This window comes from Neofelis nebulosa, chromosome 1, assembly GCF_028018385.1.
Source record: "Neofelis nebulosa isolate mNeoNeb1 chromosome 1, mNeoNeb1.pri, whole genome shotgun sequence".
NCBI classification, from domain to species: domain Eukaryota; kingdom Metazoa; phylum Chordata; class Mammalia; order Carnivora; family Felidae; genus Neofelis; species Neofelis nebulosa.
Window position 1 is genome coordinate 224397190 of NC_080782.1, and position 21027 is coordinate 224418216.

Sequence of the window (21027 nt, forward strand, 5' to 3'; positions counted from 1 at the left end):
TAATAAAGGAAACTTTAGGTTTAGGGTATGATTTGGGGAGATGTAAAAGAAAATGATCTCAAAGAGAAACATAGAGATGCAGGAAGAAATGAAGAGCAACAGAAAAGATAAAAAATATGTGTAACTATAAATAAACATTGGGGTGCCTGGGTGGCTCAGTCGGTTGAGTGTCCAACTTTGGCTCAGGTCATGATCTCAGTTTGTGAGTTCGAGCCTCATGTCAGGCTCTGTGCTGACAGCTCGGAGGCTGGAGCCTGCTTCGGATTCTGTGTCTCCTTCTCTGCCCCTCCCCTGATCATGCTCTCTCTCTCTCTCTCTCTCTCTCTCTCTCTTTCAAAAATAAATAAACATGAAAAATATTTTTTTTAAATGTGACATGTCAAAACGTGTGAGATCCAAGTAAGTGTACTTATAGGGAAACTGAAATTCTTAAGTACATATATTAGAAAAGAGTAATGATTAAAATCAATGACTGGGACACCTGGAATGGACAAGTAAGAGGACAGGTTGAGTTTGGAGTCCAAAGAATTCCCCATCTCCAAAGAATTATTACTACTTGACTTGTCTGGCAGTTCACTGAAAAGCTCCAGCCACAGGACTTGTCTTTATTTGACCTAACTCAATGCTAATTTTGTGCAAATGGCCCTATCCTCAGGGCATTTGTCAAAAAAAAAAAAAGAAAAGAAAACAGTGGCAAGTTTTTAATATCTCAGTTTCCTGTGACAGTGTCACCAGTTGGAGCTAATAAGAAGCTGAGCAAAAACTTAAAAGGAAAAACAGAGAACAACATGAAGATTCTGAAAAATTCTAACATATTTCTGGAAATCTAGAAGGTCACATGTATTTGACTGAGTACATACCCAAGAAAGACCTGAGGAGGGTCATAATCTTTCACCTCAGGCTGACTTTGAGGTCCTACACAAGCAAGGAAGTGAGGGCTAAGGCAGAATTGCAAATCACCTAAGTCATGCCCCAACACACACACCTACACAGAGTCCCTCAGCAAAGGAAAAGACACTTGCCAGTTCAAGGAAATCTCTTAGTTCAATCATTAGCTGACCACTAAGCTAAGCAAGCAGACTTTAGTGGCCACACAAGACAAAAAAAAAGAGACTTTTCAGAATTAGTCCAGGAAAGTCACTAAACAAGCAAATAGCGATAACAACAACGACGACGACAACAAGAAACAATGAACCTGAGGAGGGGGGACATCACATTTCTAGGGTTGCTATATTGTATTATTTGTATGATATTATATTGTTTAGATGATATTATTTAAAATTATATTATTTTAAATGTCCAGTTTCAACAAAAACTTAGGACACACACAAAGAAACAGGAAAGAATGGTTTACACATGGAGGGAAAAAGCATCAATAGAAACTATTATTTTGAGTTATTCTCTTTTTGGTTAGAAACTATCTGAGAAACTGGAGATGATGGTCTTCCTAGACCAAGATTTTACATCAGCTATTATAAATATGGTCAAAGAGGGGCGCCTGGGTGGCTCAGTCAGTTAAGCATCTGACTTCGGCTCAGGTCATGATCTCGCGGTCCCTGAGTTCAAGCCCCGCGTCAGGCTCTATGCTGACAGCTCAGAGCCTGGAGCCTGCTTCAGATTCTGTGTCTCCCTCTCTCTGCCCCTCCCCCATTCATGCTCTGTCTCTCTCTCTCTCAAAAATAAATGAACATTAAAAAAAATTTTTTAAATAAAATAAATATGGTCAAAGAATTAAAGAAACCATGCCTGAAGAATTAAAGAAAAGTTTGAGAATTAGGTCTTAACCAAATAGAGGATATCAATAAATAGAAATTATTTAAAAAATAAGAACCAAATAGAAATTCTACAGTTAAAAATGAAAAATAGAGGGGATCGAGAGCAATTTGATCTGGCTGAAGAATCAGTACACTTGAAAACAGATCAATTGAGATTATCCAGTCTAAGCAATAGAAAGAAAAGTGAAGAAAAATGAACAGAGCTCCAGACACCTTTAGGACACCATTGAGCTAATGTACATGTAAAAGGAGTCCGAGAAGAATAAAGAAAGTGGAAAAAGAATATTTTAAGAGATAATGGCCAAAAACTTGTCAACTTTGAAGAAAAACTATACCAAATCTGCATTTCCAAGAAGCTCAACAAATTTCTAGTATACACTCAAAGTGATCCATGCATAGGCACATCATAGTCAAGCTGTCAAAAGCCAAAGACAGCGTCTCGAGAGCAGCAAGAGAAATGATTCATCACATACAAAACCCCTGACTGCAACGTGATTTTCCAGAAGCCTGCCCCTGGATACAATCCAGGTAGAATGTGAGGTAACAATCATTTGTGAGTCATCAACAGTGACACCCTATTGGTGAAGTCAAAGATGGAAGACGGAAAAGTCTTTCTCTTTCCACTCCTTAAAGTCCCTTACCCATTGTGGGTGTCCCTACCCTGTGAGTCAGGACTAAGAGGGGCAGAGGGATCACTGCCAACAGTGTTAGGGGGTCTGTGATGTGACAATGACTGCCTGGCCTCTGAGGGCTACTGAGGACTGCCCAGTTGGGAAACAGCTAAGCAGTAAGTAACTGTTGGCTTTAGATTGGATAGTTATTTGTTCTAAGCATAGAGTTATATACAACATTTTCCTTAAAAGTAAGTTCCTGTCCTGAAGTATAATATTGAAAACTAGGCGTGTTTCTTTGATTCTTGTTTTTATATCCACAGAAGGCAGTGCCTACCTCATAGGTAGCTCTTGTAGGGAATAAGTTGGATACATTGAATCCACATATCACATTACACTTTATATCTAAATACGCATGTATGTATTTGATATTATGCTTGATTTATCTCTTTCTCAAGGATAATTTAAGTGGTCATGAGAAAAACTTGCAGATGAATTTTTCTCTAACATTATAATCCGGGATACTGCCCTTCATTCAGCTGTCATTTACTTAACATGTATTATGTATCAGCTGTTGCACTGGATGCTGGACACAGAGCTGTGAAACAGTGTTCCTAGTGGGACAGGAGAGGCATATACTGACTCTGAATTTGGTAGAGACAGGATTGTCAGGAGAGCTAGAGGAGGTGACTGAGTTCCAAAGAGTTAACTAGGTGAAGTGAAGTGGGGTTAGGCAAGACTATCCAAGAAGAGAGACCGACATGGCAGGAAACTGAGGAAAACTTGGCATGTTTGAGGGATTGCACGTGGCCAGAGCATAGGCATCAGGGAAGGTGGCTGAGAGATAAAGCAAAAATGGTTTGTGGGGACAGATCATGATCGTCCTGGCATGCTGGCCTAAGAAGATTGAAAATGACAGAAAATAGTAACAATTGTAATTATTCTTACTTTCTGTTTAATGAGCACTTGCTATGTGCCAGGTACTGGGCTAGACACTCGAAATGCCCAATTTACTCCCTACAAGAGCTCTGTGAGGTAGGCACCACCTTCTGTGGATAAAACACATTCCGTCGGGAAAAGGAGTCCACAAAGAGGTGGAGAAAGAGTGGTCCGGGAAGTGGGAAGAGAGCAGGATGACCCCGTGTTATAGAAGCCAAGGGGGAGGGAGCTTCAAAAAGGACTAATGTCAAATGCTGCTAACAGGTCGGTCAGTGAGGACAAAGGACTAAACAATGCACACGTCTCTAGGGATCTTAACAAATAGAGTTTCAGTGGAGTAAGGAGGCAAAAGGCAGATTGCTGTAGGATGGGTTGTATATGCAATACAGAAATGGTGGATAGTGATCGTCGGCTGCTCTTTGAGAAGAGTATTCAAGGAGGAGAAGGCTAGCACACGGTAAGCAGAGAGAGCTAGGGGATTCTGTGGTCAGCTGGTTGAGTGGTCGTGTTGAGAGGGACTTGAGTGTGTTCATGTGCTGAGAGGCCGGAAGGAGCAGAGAGGGAGATAGGAAGGCCCAGGAGTGAGGGATGGCTGAGGAAATAAAGTCACCATGGGGCTGTGAGGAGATGGGGGAGGGCCTGGCTTTGCCCAGGAGCCTGTAGGCGGGGATTAACAATGGATGTGGATGCCAAGACGCTAAGCTGGAGGCTGAAGAAGTTTCAGCCTGTGGCCCTGTTTCTCCACAAATAGGAGCCCAGATCTTCTGACAAGGGACAGTCCCTGAATACTTGACTTATAATACATTTATTTCTGTCAACAAGTGTCATAAGCAGATCTCTCCTGCTGCTGCCCAAGTAGGCAGTGAGACTGGGGGAAAATCAGGGAGAGTGAACATTTAGTGCTCACTGACCTATACTTTGTAGTTTTTCCTATTCTCAAGTGACTCCATGGACTGAGCCCGTCCCCCAGAATTGGCTTCTCCATTCAGCTTTGTGGTTCTCTCTCCTCATGAATGTCGACACTGGTTCTTTGTGGAGCACAGCGCTGAAGGGAAAGCTTGCCAAGAACCACAACTGGTGTTAGACCTGCAGAAAGTGTGAGGCCATGAAAAGAGCCAGAAAATAAGAGCCTGGGAGACACTAGGCAAGGGAAATTCAGAATCAGAGAACAGTGGGGATCTCTGGTGCAAAGGAAAAAAGAATTTATTAAACTGTTTCAGTGAGTTCTCTAGTTAGTGCAAACATTGCCCAAGGAATAAGAAATAAAGCTTTAGTGTAATTTGGAAGGTGGTTACTTTTGGCATTGGAATATGTCCAGGAAACATTTCAGAAGAAAGTCAGAAGCCTGCACAGAAATGGTTTTGCTTGTTTGTTTGTTTGTTCGTTTGTTTTTGCAAACTGGAAACAGACAAGCCTCACATATAAAAATAGATTTTTGTAAGCCTTTTTTTGTTGTTTGGTGAAAAATATATTTTCTTCACTGATAACATTCAGTGTTCTTTGATTTGCTTTTTAGTGTGAGTGTTGGTGTATTTTTTTTAGCAGGATTGTATGAGGAGAAAGGAGGTTTCCTTTAAAATTAGTGACCACATTGCTAAATGTTATCATTAAGTTATCAGTAGGTCAGGGGCTTAATACAATTCTCTCTCTCTCTTTCTCTCTCTCTCTCTCTCTCTCTCACACACACACACACACACACACACACACACACACACACTCCTTTCTAGTTAAAATATCAGCCCGATGGTGTTTCCAAGTAGTATTGCTTGACCACGTAATGCACTTCTAGCACTCACTAGAAGAATCTTGCCTCATCTACTTAATTGCTTGAATGGGTTTTTAACTTCAAGCCTGAGTTTTCTCAGTTATATAATGAGGTTAATCAAGGTGCCTATCTCACAGCATGGTTGAAAGGATTACACAGGTAATGCCAGTAAAGTGCCCAGCATAAAAGGGCTAAATAAATGTGCAGGGAGTTGTTGTTACTAACATTGTAATTAGAAAGTTGATTGTTGTTGACAGCTATCCTGGGCTCTAATTGACCCTGAGGCTTTGCTTATAGAGTTTCCAAATCCAGTTCAACAAACACTTGTTGAGGGCCTGCTTTGCGTTCTCATAGCAGAAAGGAAGGAAGAAGGACGCACTTTCCCCCACCTCAAGATACCAACAGTTACATAAATAAGACAACCATAATACAACCTAGAAAATCAAATTTCCAAAATTCAACTAAATTCAGTTCAAGTCAACCAACATTTCTATCAATTACCTCCTATGCCCACAGCTTCATCTTAGATGCTGGGTTACAGGGATGGCAGCAAGGCACGTCCACACCTAATTATCAGCCGAGCATGACAAGCAAACAACAGGAGTGAGTGAGGGGGTGGTGATGAACTTTGTCTGGAAGGTCCAAGTAGCTTTCAGAGGGGGCGATGTGGAGAGGAATTCAAGCCACACTGAGAAGGAAAGGTAATCAGTAGAGGACACAGCATGTTCCTTGGCTTGGAAGCTTGAAACTGCAGGTCTTGTCCAGAGAACTGGATGTGGCCCATTATTACTGAAACTTAGCTTTGGAGATGGTAGGAAGGTCAAGGGAGTGACAAGCAGGAGTTAGGTTACAGAGGACCTTACTAGGCATTTGGATTTGGGCTGTGGAGTCTTCGGAGTTTTGCGAGCAGGTGTGATATGTGTTTTAGAAACATCCCTGGGGCAGGACCCCTGGGTGGCTAAGTCAGTTAAGCATCCAACTCCTGATTTTGGCTCAGGTCATGATCTCACGACTGGTGGATTTGAGCCCTGTGTCCGGCTCTGTGCTGACAGTGCAGAGCCTGCTTGGGATTCTTTCTCTCTCCCTCTCTTTCTGCCCCTCCCCCTCTTGAGCATTCGCCTTCTCTCTCTCTCTCTCAAAATATAAATAAAGAAACTTAGAAACACCCCTGAGGCTACAGTAGGGGTGGATGGGAGGGTAAGGTCAATACCAGAGAGACTGGTGAGACTGTCACAGGGGTCCTGGTGCAAAGCAGCCGTGGTCAATGACATGAATCTGAGGGCATGGTTCCAAGAAATGTTAACAATCATAACTGGGAGGGTTGATGATTGATTCAAAGTCTGGTGAGGAAAAGGAAGGAGTCAGGGATGAGCTCCAGGTTTCTGGCTTGTGTGGCTGGGTGGGTGGACATGGTGATGCCACCGTCTATCCCTTCACCACACACACACACACACACACACACACACACACATACACACACACACACACACTCCACCTATGTGTCCTTCCTTCTCCCCTACTCCCTGATCCTGAGTCTGAAAATGGAAAAACAAGAAGAAAGCCCAGAGGGACTTCCCAAAGGGAAGTCATGTTGCTCCATTATGTGGTGCTTAGCAAGGCCCACGGAGTGAGGCCAGACCCTGGCAGCTCCTTCCGGAAAGCTCAAAATGGAAATTAATGCCCTCACCAGGTACATGCACCCTTTGTCTTCCCTTCCTCTGACCATTCTCCTGTGTCCAGCCCTTTTTCTCATCGCTTGACCCACCTTTGTACTTACTGTAGTCTGGAGAGTGCTGATATCTGATACCTCAGATATATGGCAATGTTCTCTCTCTCTGTCTCTCCTCCCTTTATTTCTTTTCTCTTTTCTTTTCTTTTCTTTCTCCCTTCCTTCCTCACTTCCCTTTCTTCTTTCTGTCTTTCCTTTCTTTCTCCCTAGCTTATATTTTATTGTAAAATATAATACATTTATCGGAGTACTTGAAATATATACCTACAGCTTAGCATATTTTTATAATGAACACACCTACAACCACTACCCCAGTAAAGAAATAGAATACTGCTAGCTCCTCAGGAGCCCTCCTCATGTCCTCACCTAATCACCACCACCACTTCCCTATCCCATCCTCCCCTCTCAAGCAACCACTATCTTGACTTATGGGTCTCACTTCTTTGCTATGCTTTTTTGTGTTATCACCTATGTATATAAACAACGGAGTTTAGTTTTTCCTGTTTGGGAACTTTATTCTTTGAAATTCTTTGATCCTGCGTTTCTCTCTCTCTCTCTCTCTCTCTCTCTCTCTCTTGCTTTATATGTTTGTTTATTGAAGAGAGAGAGAGCAGGGGAGGGGCATATAGAGAGATAGAGGGAGAAAAAAATCTCAAGCAGCCTCCCCTCTGTCAGTGCAGAGCCTGATGTGGGGCTCAATCCCACGACCCATGAAATCATGATCTGAGCCGAAACCAAGTCAGACACTTAACCGACTGAGCCACCCAGGTGCCCCAATCCTGCTTCTTTTTTTAAAAATTATGTTTATACTATTCATCCACATTGTTGCACACAGCTGTGCTGTCCTTTGCATGAATATACTACCATTTTAAAATTCCATTCTATTGTGATGGCCATTGGATTGTTGCAGTTGAGCGTTTATGAACAAGTCTCCTCAGACATTCTTGTACATGTCTCCTGGTCACAATTCATAAGATTCCTCAGGGTACATACCTGGAAATGGAGCTACTGAGTCATAAAGTATCTTCCCTATTGTTGAGTATTACTTGATATTGTGAGAGCTCCTCTTATTTGTATCCTTGCTAACATTTGGCATCGTCTCTTACCCTACTGTTTTAAGTCTCTGTTCCCCAAATAGACTCTTCTACTAAAATAGTACCCCCTAGGCCAGTGGGTCTCACCCTCTGCTTTTCAGGTGGCCTTAACAGAACACTCACACCTGTGGCACCCTGCTGCGAGCATGGCTGTGAGAAGGTTATGAGCGATCCCCAAGTGAGAATGCCGAAACTTCAAATGAATTCTCATTGGTTTAACAAAAGCAAAGCATTGAGGGGCTGCAGTACTTTATTATTTAAAAGTAAAAGAAAACTGTGACACACCCCTTGAAGTGATCGTGTCACACTTGTGTGTTCTGATATCCTAGTTGAGCATCCCTGTCCTTGTTGGCTGAGATTCTATGACTTCAGCGGCTTTGACTTTGAATGTATTGACTCCCTCTTCAGCCCAAAGCTATAACCAGCCAGCACGTTTCTCTACCAAATCTCATCTCTCACAAACACATGCGGTGGGTCAAAGAGAGAAATGGTTAAATTTTCCTAAATCAAATAATACAGACCCAAGGGCTCGTTCTCTGGCATGTAATACTCATGAACTTGTTTTCTGTACTGCCCCTGCAGGGTTTGACCAGCTGACCTGGACTTGGCCAACAGTCCTGTCCTCCATCATGGCCACCCCACCATTCTGGCTAACTAAGAAGATGTTTCCCTTCAAAGTGAGCAAATGGATGGGGCTTGCTTGCTTTCGGTCAATGGTGGGATCCTCACCCAACATACGCCAGAAGAAACTAATCTGCAAGTTGCAGGAAGATAAGGCTTTCCGGGAAGAGATGAAAATTTTTCTTGAGAAAATAGAAGACTTCAGAGAAAAGATGTGGAATTTCCGAGGCAAGATCCATGCTTTCCGGGGTCAGATCTTGGGCTTTTGGGAAGAGGAGAGACCTTTCTGGGAAGTAGAGAAGACCTTCTGGAAAGAGGAAAAAGCCTTCTGGGAAATGGAAAAATCTTTCTGGGAAGAAGAAAAAACCTTTTGGAAAAAGTACCGTACCTTTTGGAAGGAGGATAAGGCCTTTTGGAAAGAGGACAATGCCTTATGGGAAAGAGACCGGAACCTTTTTCAGGAGGACAAGGCCCTGTGGGAGGAAGAGAAAGCCCTGTGGGTGGAGGAAAGAGCTCTTCTTGAGGAGGAAAAGTCCCTGTGGGAGGATAAAAAGTCCCTCTGGGAGGAAGAGAATGCCCTCTGGGAAGAGGAGAAAGCATTCTGGGTAGAAGGTGGTGGCCATATTGCTGAGGAGCAGATACCTGAAGACAGGCAGCACAACATCAATGGAGGGCCCCAATCACTGGCCCTCTTCCGAGGCAGAGCGTGAGAACAGGACATGAAGGGACATGGGGTCCAGACTCTGTTGGATAGGGATTCAAGTCCAGGGTGACCCAACGTGCTGGAGAAAATAGGCACTTGTTTGTCTCCTTGCTTCAAAAGACCTAATAAAGTCCTGAGAAGAGGTTTGGGAAAACAACTTCTTCAATAAGGCCTGCTTCATTTTTTTTTCCCCCACTTTTGTGATTATCCAAGGCCATATTTCCACCTTCCAAGCTGTACTGCTATCTGTATAGAACTTGGTTCTGGGCACTTCACCATGAGCCCACCATGTGTGAGTGTTTGTGAATAGAGACCCTACAGCTCTCTTTAAAAGTCAGAATGGGAGAGAAGAGAGGCTGAGACAACTCCAGTTAGAGACACATAGGGACAGAGAGCAGCTGAGTCACCTATGCCTCTGGTGTGCTGGGGGACAATCATTCTTTTCCACTCTGAGCAGGCTTAGAGTCCTGGAGCAGGCTGACGGCTTTTCAGAGAAGGCCACAGTGCCTTCATTGTGCTTCATTGTCCCTGCAGGCCTTTTAGAACACACAGGCTGAATTCCCTAATGGTCCTGTCACTTGTGGTTCCTGATGCCCAGCAAACTTCTCAATTCCAGTTCTCTGTAGCCTGAGAAAGGGGCGGGGCATAAGGCGAGGGCTCTAGAGCAAGGCCCTTCCCTGCCGGTGAAGTCAAAGTGTTCCACATAGGACAGTCTCCCTGCCACATATGTTCCCATTCACACAGGCCTCACTACAGGATCAATTCCTTCCTTCGAATCTCTCTCCTTCATTCAAAATTAAAATGCCCCAAGGAGGTAATACACTCAATGAATGTACACTCATGTGGTCAGCAACTTACACACCCAGCTTTTCCTCTGGGATTAGATGGTCTCTGTGGGCATTGGTATGGAAACGAACAGAAGGTGGAAGTGGAGACATGTAAAGGCAAACACCTGCCTCCCCCCTTTCTGAGGCCTGGCCCTCATCTTTATTAATGCCTCTACTTACCTAGCCTTTGCACATCCCTTCCTGCTTGACAGGCACTTTCACACTCACCAACTCATGTAGCCAGCACCACAACTCTGTGGGTGGACAAGGAAGGTACATAAACCCATTGTACAGACGTGGAAACAGAGACCTAGAGAAGCAAAGTGACTGCACGTGGCCAGGCAGGTAGCAAACGGAAGGACCAGGATTAGAACTCACACCATCTGCCTCTTGGTCCTGTTCCTTTTCTAATGACAGCCCTAGATCATGGAACGCAGCTTTAGAGTAGATCAGCCAATAATGGCATTGGGGCTTGGGTGAGGCTTACAGCACTTTGGAATTTCACCAGGGTTTGGGGCAGCAGTGAAGAGATAGGGAGAGGAGAGGATGGGGGCCCCTAGGTGTACCGAGCAAACGTTCCTGGTAATAGGAGAATGGGCTCACTCCAGGAACAGCCAGGCCTCGGTGGCTCTGTATCACTCTGGGAAAGTTTGGGGTGTCTGGCAAGGTGTCTGATTCTCAGGAGTCAGGGCCAGCCTTCTGACTCAAGAAGACCTGTCCAGTGGATGGTGTGCAGAATGGTGGGAACCCCAGTGCAGCAAGAGCTGCCGATTCAGGGATCCCCAGTATTGTGCTGCAAACAAAAGTAAAGAGAATTGTTAATCTTAAGGCCAAAGAGACATAAATCTGGTGGAGGCAGGAGCTGGGGTGTGGTAAATAGACCCCCCCTCTTTTAACAGCATTCCATAGAAACAATTTAAGAGACAGGTGCCAACTGAAGAGAACTTGAGGGGCAACCCAGAGAGGACAGGTGTGTCCCTCTGTGAGTCTATCCTTCCTCCAGCAAACAGCTGTGAACTTGCACTGTCCCGGGCTCTGTTTCTTAGGTCTAGGCGGGGAGACAAGCAGGTAAAGAGGCCAGTGCATCCCAAGGTGATGAGACCCGTGAGAGATCTCAGGAGTGCTCCTTTGATGCCTTGTAGCTGACTCTGGCATTGGGGAGTGAGTGGATGGAATCTAGAAAGGTTTTCTGGCAGAGGTGATGACTGGGTGAATCCTAACAGTCCAGTGGGAATTAGCTAGGGGAGGGAGCCTGAGAGGTTGGAAGGCATTCCAAGCAGAAGGAACAGCATAGGCACAAGAGAACATGTCACCATTTGAGGAACTGCAAAGATGGGAGATATGCAGAACCGTGGATTGGACAAGAAGGCAGAAAACTGATGGCATAAGGTCTTGTGGGCAATAGGGAGCCACTGAAGAATTTTAAGGAAGGAAGGAATGAGATTTAAATTTTAGAAATGACATCTGACTACTCAAAGTGTGGTCTGTGCACCAGGAACACTGGCCTCACCTGGGACTTTGTTGGAAATGCAGAATCTCAGGCCCCAACCTATTGCATCAGGCTTTGCATTTTAACAAGGTCCCTGGGTGATTTGCAGGGCCTTTAACATTGGAGGCACACATCTGTAGAAGTGACACTGGTGTCAGTGAGGTGTGGGTGAAGAGGAGCTGGCAGCTTGTGAAGGAGCTTGGGGAGGTCGATCAGAGTCACCTAGCTGGGGATGGGCTGGATTTCATCAGTGTGGGAGAGGCCAGTGTCAAGGATGATGTGAAAAAGGGGATGGCTGTGCCCATCACTGGGAGGAGGGCAAGGGAGAGCAGGATGGGGTGTATTCAGGTTGAGGGGAGATGAAGAGTGTAGTCTGAGATGTGGCAGAACCCCTTTATCTGCCACGTGGGGCAAGTTCTCCAAGCCTGGTCAGCACTTGGGTGAACTCAACCCTTCTCGCTTGTCACCCAACAAAAAGTTGTGCAGCCAACAGCCCTTTGTTACATAAAGGGCTGATTCGTCAGTTATTTCGTCATCTGTTTATTCATTCACCCACCACTGTGCCTTGCCAGCTCTGGGCTATGTCTGGGAGTGTACATGAAGCTCGCAGCCCGGAGGGGAGGACAATCATCAAATAATCACAATGTAATTATTTGTAAAATTTGGACCAATACCAGGAAGGAGGAGGGTAGGCAGGACTGCCTCTCTGAGAGCACCCCAACAGTGCACCCCACTTGAGTGTGTTAAACACAGAGGAAGATCTGTAGAGATATGAAACAAAAGCCAAGATTTAGACAAAAGAAAACAGAAGGTTAAGTGAGCTGTGTAGGCTAATAACTGGGAATCACTGGGCCCTCACATAGCCTCACAGAAAGGATGCAGATAATGTCCGTGAAAGTGGCTTCTAACTTCTGAGTTATTTTTACTAGTGTTATCCCACATGCAGATAGACTTATTCACAGTCAGAACAGCAGTGAAAGCTGGTTTCCTCTTTAAGATGGCACCACGATGGCATCACTGAGCTCCTGAGGGTTCTCCTGGGTGTTCCATGACCTAAGGCACGGGCAGACATCTCGAAGCAGCTCGCCTCTCCTTTGATCCTCTGGCAGGGAACATATCATCTAGGCCATCTCGGGGTCCCGCTCATCCAGCTGGGAGAGCCAAAATCATCTTTATTCCAGAATCATGTTGCAGACACTGGAAGATCCAGGAGTGCTGGAGACAGGTTCTATTGCCGTAACTAGTACCTTGCCACTGAACTCACTCTGAGGAATTGTCGTCTTCCCTCCAAGCCTGAACCCACCCAGAAGCTCTTCCCTAAACCTTCCAGAAGGGGAACGATAGCGTTTTTGAAGTGCAGTGGGTTTCTCAGGGAAAGGTGATCTGTTTATGGGGGCTGTCATTACATCTTTAGGCCATGGGCCACACACATCAGACTCACCTAGGATTGCTTGCTAAAATGACAATTCCTGGGCTCCACCCCGGAGTGGATCACAATTTCTGGGGGCCAAGCCTTAAAACTTGTATTTTAAAACATGTTTTCTAGATGATTCTCATGCAAGCTAAATTCTAGAAAAACATTTGTGTGTAGTTAAAAAAAAAAAAAAGTTCTGGGATAGAAATCAAAGGCCCCGATTGTATTTCCAGTTCTGCTGCTCATGGCTAAGAGCTTGAGGCTCAGGTTGAGCCTCTGTTTCTTCAGCTACAGAAGTAGTGGACTTTCTTTCTTTCTTTCTTTCTTTCTTTTTTTTTTTTAATGTTTTATTTATTTTTGAGACACAGAGAGACAGAGCATGAGCAGGGGAGGGGCACAGAGAGAGGGAGACACAGAATCCGAAGCAGGCTCCAGGCTCTAAGCTGTCAGCACAGAGCCCAACACAGGGCTCGAACTCACAGACTGTGAGATCATGACCTGAGCCAAAGTCGGACGCTTAACCAACTGAGCCACCCGGGCGCCCCAGAAGTAGTGGACTTTCTAACTGCAGAAGTCCCTGTCGGCAAGTGTTAGAAACTTGGTTTGAGGCCCAGGCTCCTCCTGAGAAGTTAGGATGGGAAAGAACAGTTCAGCGTCCTGTGCCTTTCCTCTGCAGCCCACGCATAGATCACCTGCGTAGGGGCACGTGGCCCAGACCAGCGCATCCAGCTTCTGTTTGCTGGACACGTATGAAGAGGAGAGACCACACATCAAAGAGGTGGCACCTGGGGTGACCCAAGGAAGTCCTTGCTAACTTCTCTGTCCTCTCTGCATAAGCCTGGATACTGTCCCCATAGTCTAGACTCACCTCCGGGGAGGTGGGCAGAGCTATACAAAATGCAAAGTGATACAAACTTTGAGTAAGGAAAAAAAAATGTCCAGCTGGTAAAAATTTACTGTGGAGCACAGGCCAATGGCACATTGAGAAAAAATGCTCCAGTTAACCTGGAATTTGCTAGACTCTTCTCAGCATATCTATGTGTTTCTTAAAAGCTAGTGGGTGCCCTAAAGGCTGAATAGCATTTTCTGTTCTTCAAAAACCATACAGCGTGACAGGTCTAATTCTCCTCTTTGGCACTTATGATGTAGTTTCTCATTTAACTCAGACCCAGAAGAACAAAGGGACATGCATACCTCATTACTGTTAATAGTCACAAAAGTAGCGGGACCTGACCTAGCTTAGGGCTCAGATGGGCAGTCCCTACCCCTACCCCCTACCCCTGTTCCAGTGTTGGTGCCAGCTTCTTCACTTAGCAGAGGGCAGCTGTATGAATTTCCTGGAGCTGCTCTAACAAATAACCACAAACAGGGAGTCATAAGCAACTGAAATTTATCATCTCACAGTTCTGGAGATCAGAAGTCTGAAATCAAAGTGCTGGCAGGGGAGGTTCCTGAAGGCTCGGAGGCTCTGAGAACCCATCCCATGACCCTACAGGCTTCTGGCGGCTGCTGGCAGTCTTTAGCATTCCTTGGCACATAAATGCATCACTCCTATCTCTGCCCCCATCTTCATATGGACTTCTTTTTATTTTTTACCTTTAAATGTTTATTTAATTTTGAGAGAGAGACAGTGTGAGTGAGGGAGGGACAGACAGAGAGAGGTAGACACAGAATCTGAAGCAGGCTCCAGGCTCTGAGCTGTCAGCATAGAGCCCAACGCAGGGCTCGAACTCTCGAACCGCAAGATCATGACCTGAGCCGAAGTCGGATGCTTAACCGAATGAGTCACCCAGGTGCCCCCACATTGCCTTTTTTGTGCGTCTCTATTTCTCAAATCCACCCTTCTCTTACGGGGACACCAGTCACTGGATTGAAAGCTCGCCCTAAACCCAGGATGACCTCATCTCAAGATCCTTAATTACAAAGATCTTATCTCTAAGTAAATTTGCATTTACAAGTACCTGGGGTTAGGACTTTTAGGGGGACACAATTCAACCCACTACGGTGGCTTTAAAAAGTCTTTGAACCCTCTGAGTCTCAGTTTCTGCATATGTAAGATGGGAATGATAATGGTAACACCCACAGAATAAGATGGGTTTTGTCAACGGTTTCTGACAAGTTTCCTATTGATCTGTGCATATGTGGTGAGGTTCAAAAGAGAAAATACATGTAAAAATCCCTAGCACATTATACATCATTCAATAAATTCTAGATTCCTCCACTTCCTTTTGCTTTCTACCTGCTTTGGATGGTTTATTTCTTGGTCCAGTCTGTCAGACTTAGTGAATTCCTAGCCTTATGTTTATCTCTCTTAAAACGTTTCAACAGGTGTGGCCACATGGATATACTTTAATAGACATTATCAAACAGATAGTATTTGACCTTTGGACCACATCAGAAAAAAAAAAATAATCACAATGACCTCTCAGGACACATCCTGGTGTGGGTGAATGTTCTTCCATCAAAGGAATGTTCCAGAAGCATCTGCAATGAAGCTAGCTAGCCCTGTGACTGACGTGACAAATGACTTGAGATACTTGAATGGGGTCTAAGAGGGGCCTGCCTTGAACTCTTCTCTCACAAAGGGAGAGACCAAGTGTAGATTTTTTTTTTAAGTAGGAGTTTTTGGTTTTGTTTAGATTGGTGTGAATAAATAACACTAGAACTTTTTCATTATCCCAACTGGCATATGTTATTAGAATCATGGTGAAATCTACAACTAAGCAGTGCAGAATGTGAAGAACACAAAATACAGTTAAGATCCCTTCTCTTGCTGCCCCTGAGCATGGTGGAGGAATGGGGTTTTGTGGGCACCTGCTAAAGGCCTCATAGGATCAAAGCTTGAAGAAAGGGGTTTGGGGGCACCCGGGTGGCTCAGTCAGTTAAGGATCAGACTCTTGTTTTCGGCACAAGTCATGATCTCACAGTTCAGAGGAGCAAGCCCCAGCAGGGGCTCTGCACTGCACTGCCTGCTTGGATTCTCTTTCTCCTTCTCTCTCTGCCCCTTCCCCCACTTGCATTCGCTCGCTTTCTCTCTCTCTCTCTCAAAATAAATAAATAAACTTGAAAAAAAGGAAAAGAAAGAGGTTTTGAGCTCCGCCCCAACCCCCCACCGCCAATCCAGGATAATAGACATCTAAAGGCTCACTGTCAGTCACTGTGTGGCACCCCACCACTAAACCTCTGGAGACCCCTTCATATCTCACTTTTATCTAGGAGCAGAGGGCCCACAAGGAGGGAAGGGCTGGCTGTTTCTTTAATAGCTGGTGATATCTGGGACGTTCCATCTTCTCATTTTTGAACAGTGATCATTAATGGGACATGCTTAAGATACAGCCTGACAATAGCGGGGTCTCTAATGAAGACCTCCAAAAATTAGGTCTTAAATCATCTCCAGGAAACAAATTCCTCACCCAACCTCTCTTCACCTGGCCGTCCCGAGTCACATAAGAGTTTAGATAGAGAAGACACCCCACTGGATTGGGTGGTTGAAAACCCCCATTGTGTAGATGAAGGAGCTGTGCCCAAGGCTGCAGGGGTGGAGCTGTGTCATGATTGAAGAAGAATGTCATTTCCTATGGTCCTATGTGCCAGAATCAGACTTCCCACCATTACACATTCCTGATAACCCTACCTCAGACAGGCATGATTCATGAGGTGTAATCATAAAGCATTTTTGGTTTTGCTTTCCATTGTCCCTTTATATTTGTCAACAGGGCTAGCTCTACCCTTGTCCCTAAAGAAAAACTCAAGTAGACGCTATGGCTCCTCCTGGTCACTTTAAGTTAAAAAACACAATCCCAATTAGTAATTAAGATGTTCCGTTCCCACATAAAGTAATCAAAGCTTTGAACTCCCCAAGGTGTCTCTCCTGCAGTTGAAGAAGAGAGGAAGCAGCCATCTTCTTCCTTTGCTTTCCGAGATATTGTACTCTTCCTTCTCCACCTTACTTGCCTTGGGTTTGAATCCTTCCAGGGATGAAGAAGGGATAGAAGAAAGGGAAGAGGGACAGTAAAGTTCTTCCTTCACTCATCCTATGATGGGGGTTTAGCTTCAACCTTCTCTGGATTTTGAAGTTGTCTAAAGTGGCTTATTTCTCTTATGGTGGCTTTTGTACTTCCTTGGTCACCCCCCCCCCCATCATACACACACACACCCACATCCCCCACATACCTACCCACCCCCCCACACACATACCAAAAGGAAGAGCACTCTTAACCTCCCATCCACAGGCATGGGATGTAACTATTCAGCTTTTTTCTTGTTATACTAACTATGGCCCTTACCAATCAGTGGGATCCCCCAACCTCTCCAGAAAGTCCTCTTGCATAGAATCTAAGATACTGGCTCCTTTCTTTTACAAAACCCACATCTGGTCCATGGGTATGCATTCATTCGTCTCTGGCTTTGACAAACTCTGGACGGCAGTGACTTCCCACACCTTACTTAGCTCTCTACTCTGATGCCACTGGCAGCTCTAGCCAGCCTCTTGCCCTTTGGATTTCTCGGGCATAACTTGGTCACCAGACCACCATGTCACCCGACCTCTAAGTGCCATATTTTAAGCCTGTAAGTGAGGTGCCATACTTCAAGCCCTCCTCTCTCTTGACTTGGGGGGGAGATAACCCCTCCTACCTCTTTCCCTTTGGGGGAAGGGGAAGAGATTCACAGTATAGGCTTTTTATAAAGAAATCTTCCAAAGTTCTCCTGAAACATCCTAGTCCTGACCCTTTAGCACCTTCAACGTGGGTGAGAGTTTAAGAGTTACGTAAATAGCTTTTGGAAACTTTTTTGGTCACCTCTGTATATGTTTTTGCACCTCTTCTGGAATTTGGTATCTATTACTTCCCGGTACTTGAGCCAAAATTTCCTTTGAATAGTTTGTTACATCTCGATAGAGACAAGTTAATTACTTAACTATTCAAGCTCTAGTGCTTTATGGATTAGTTATTGTATCTATAATTTCAAGCTCCAACAAAGGTATCTTTCTATGCAGTGTTTCTTAATGAGAGTGACTTCACATTTGGAATAGGACAATTCTTCATTGTTCAGTATTTTCTAAAACGTTTATGACATTTAGCATCTCTGGCCCCACCAAGGCCTGTAATGCTACCCAATCTTATCTGATGACAACCAAAACGTAGCCCACCATTTGCAAACATTCCAAGGGAGGCAATTCTGCTTCTCAATTAGTTTCTCAATTAGGATATCCTTAGCTAAGAGGTTGTGAGTTTTCATGATCAATCAATACAAATTACTTCTTTACATAGGAGTATGCCCTGTATTTCATAGTGGAGTTTCAGCAATGAGATTTGGTGAGGGAGTTTGGTAAGTTCAATGTGAGAACACTCAACATACTTGCTTTAGTTACCTTCTTTTACCTGATGTTCTTTTGTTGGTAATCCTTTTACTAGGATGATGGTGTTCCTCTGTTGAGATAATATTTTGGGATGTATAATACCTTATTTTTTGCATGTGACTTTCTTCCTATTTAACCAGTGTTATCCATTTCCTTAGGAAAGATTAAAATGTACACTGAAAGAATCTTTATTCAGTTTTTGGCTTTTGAAATAGGTTCTTAAGATTCATTTCAGGAGGAGCCAAGATGGCAGAACAGCATGGAAGTTTTTTGTGTGTCTCGTGTCCATGAAATACAGCCAGACCAACACTAAACCATCCTGCACACCTAGAAAACTGATCTGAGGATTAACACAACAATCTGCACAACCTGAACCACAGAATTCAGCAGGTATGCGGCGCGGGGAGGTGAACGGCGGGGAGAGAGAAGCTGGGAGGCCAGAGAGCGGCTTTTGTGTATGGAGAGAGGACGGAGACTGGGGGGGAGAATACGGGAAAAGCACCCCCCGCAAAAGCAGCTGGAGAGAAAGTGGAAAAGCGGAAACAGCCTCAGGGACTGAACTAAAAAGGGAGAAATGAGAAAGGAGAAAGGAGAGCATTTAAATCCCATTAAGACTGTAAACAAGGGGAGCGCAGAGTCTGAAACTCTGCAGCTCGCAGCTCCATACCTGGCAGTGCTCTGGTGGGAAGGGCGAATCCCCAAGAGCGGAGTGGATTCCGGGGTTCTTCAGGCCACACAGGGAGAGGCGGTTCCCCTGATGGGAGGACACCTGGTAGAGGCTGTGTGGGTTCCCCAAAGGCAAGGCCCCAATGGGCCCGGGAGAACAACCACATTCGCTGGTGCTGGAACAAGGTCGTTAAGGGTGAAGGCTGGTGCCAGATGTGTGTTGTGATTTTCCATAATCCCTGAAACGTGGCTGCTACACTATCTCGCAAGGTTTTTCTGGAGCGGGCAGGCACCCGGCCGCAGTCACTGGGAATTGGCAGCAGCACAGGACCCACGAAGGTTCCTGGTTGCAGCCGGCACGCGGCCATTGCTCGCTGAGATCCTCCCGCAGAGGGGCGGAGCGGGTCAGAGCCACAGTCCCTCAGAAGTAAGGGGTTGGGAAAAACAGCCGCATCTGAGACAAAACTCAGGAGGGAGGTGCTGCTTGGGGCTTGGTCACGGACTGTGTAAAAGCGGGGAGTGGACGGAAGACAAAGACGAAAGACGGGCGCGCGATTGCTGATCGGGGAGAACAGAGTTTCAATACTAGAGACTGGATTTCCGGGTGACGCCTCGTTCACCGCTCCCGCGCAGCCGTATACGCACCTACGAGCGCTACAACAATCCACCCCAGTAAGCTAAGCAGCGCCATCTAGTGGAGAAAGGAGCCGTTACACTGAGCCCCGCCCAACTGGGCCAACCTCGCTCTCAGGAACACAAGTCTCTCGGCCTGCTTAGCTTATGGACTATGAAGCGCTTCATAGTTTGACTTCTAGGGGAAAACAAGTAATTTCAGACGTATTTCAGTCTGTTCACCTGTCCATCTATTCAATTTTCTTTCTTTCTTTTTTCTCTTTTTTGTTTCTTTTCTTTTTCTTGAATACAGAAAGAGAAAAAATTCATTTTTATTTTCAGTTTTTATTAAAAATATTTTTTCTTTAATTTTTTTCTACTATATTTTTTACTTTTGTGTAATTTTTTTCAAATTCTATTTTACTTCCATCATTTCATTTTAGTCTAATTCAATGTATTCACTTTTTCAAATTTTCAAACAATTTCTTTTTTTTCTTTTTCTTCTTTCCCCCTTTTTCTCTAACCTATCAAGCCCCTTTCAACACCCAGACCAAAACACACCTAGGATCTAGCATCATTTATTGGATTTTGTGTGTGTTTGTTTTTAATTTTTTAATTTTTATGTTTTTAATTTAATTTTTTTATTTTAATTTCTTTCTACCTCATTAATTCCTTTTCTCCCTTGAAAATGACAAAACGAAGGACTTCACCCCAAAAGAAAGAGCAGGAAGAAATGACAGCCAGGAACTTAACCAATACAGATACAAGCAAGATGTCTGAACCAGAATTTAGAACACAATAATAAGAATACTAGCTGGAGTCAAAAATAGATTAGAATCCCTTTCTGCGGAGATAAAAGAAGTAAAAGCTAGTCAGGATGAAATAAAAAATGCTCTAACTGAGCTGCAATTTCGAATGGATGCCGTGGTGGCAAGGATGGATGAGGCAGAACAGAAAATCAGCGATATAGAGAACAAACTTACAGAGAATAATGAAGCAGAAAAAAAAAGTGGGGAGATTAAAGCAAAAGAGCATGATTTAAGAATTAGAGAAAGCAGTGACTCATTAAAAGAAACAATATCAGAATCATAGGGGTCCCATAAAAGGAAGAGAGAGAGATAGGGGTAGAAGGGTTATGTGAGCAAATCATAGCGGAAAACTTATCTAACCTAGGGAAAGACACAGATGTCAAAATCCAGGAAGCACAGAGGACTCCCATTAGATTCGACAAAAACCGACCACCAACAAGGCATAGCATAGTCAAATTCACAAAATACTCAGGCAAGGAGAGAATGATGAAAGCAGCAAGGGAAAAAAGGCCTTAACCTACAAGGGAAGACAGATCAGGTTTACAGCAGACCTATCCAAAGAAACTTGGCAAGCCAGAAAAGAGTGGCAGTATATATTCAATGTGCTGAATCAG

The 21027-nt window shown here is 44.5% G+C and overlaps 1 protein-coding gene across 1 annotated transcript; it reads left to right on the plus strand.

Moving 5' to 3' along the window:
- Positions 1-2352: 2352 nt before the first annotated feature.
- Positions 2353-9394, plus strand: CCDC70 (coiled-coil domain containing 70). The gene is made up of 2 exons (XM_058686422.1): positions 2353-2562; positions 8496-9394. Exons 1-2 carry the CDS (start codon positions 2505-2507, stop codon positions 9242-9244), a joined length of 807 nt encoding a protein of 268 aa, XP_058542405.1. The 5' UTR covers positions 2353-2504; the 3' UTR covers positions 9245-9394.
- Positions 9395-21027: the final 11633 nt, after the last annotated feature.

What these genes read in the sequence shown, in the direction of transcription:
- CCDC70 (XM_058686422.1), top strand. Translation starts at nt 2,505, where the DNA reads ATGACTGCCTGGCCTCTGAGGGCTACTGAGGACTGCCCAGTTGGGAAA. An exon ending in AGTTGGGAAACAGCTAAGCA is followed by an intron (nt 2,563 to 8,495) that starts GTAAGTAACTGT and finishes CTGCCCCTGCAG; the next exon opens with GGTTTGACCAGCTGACCTGG.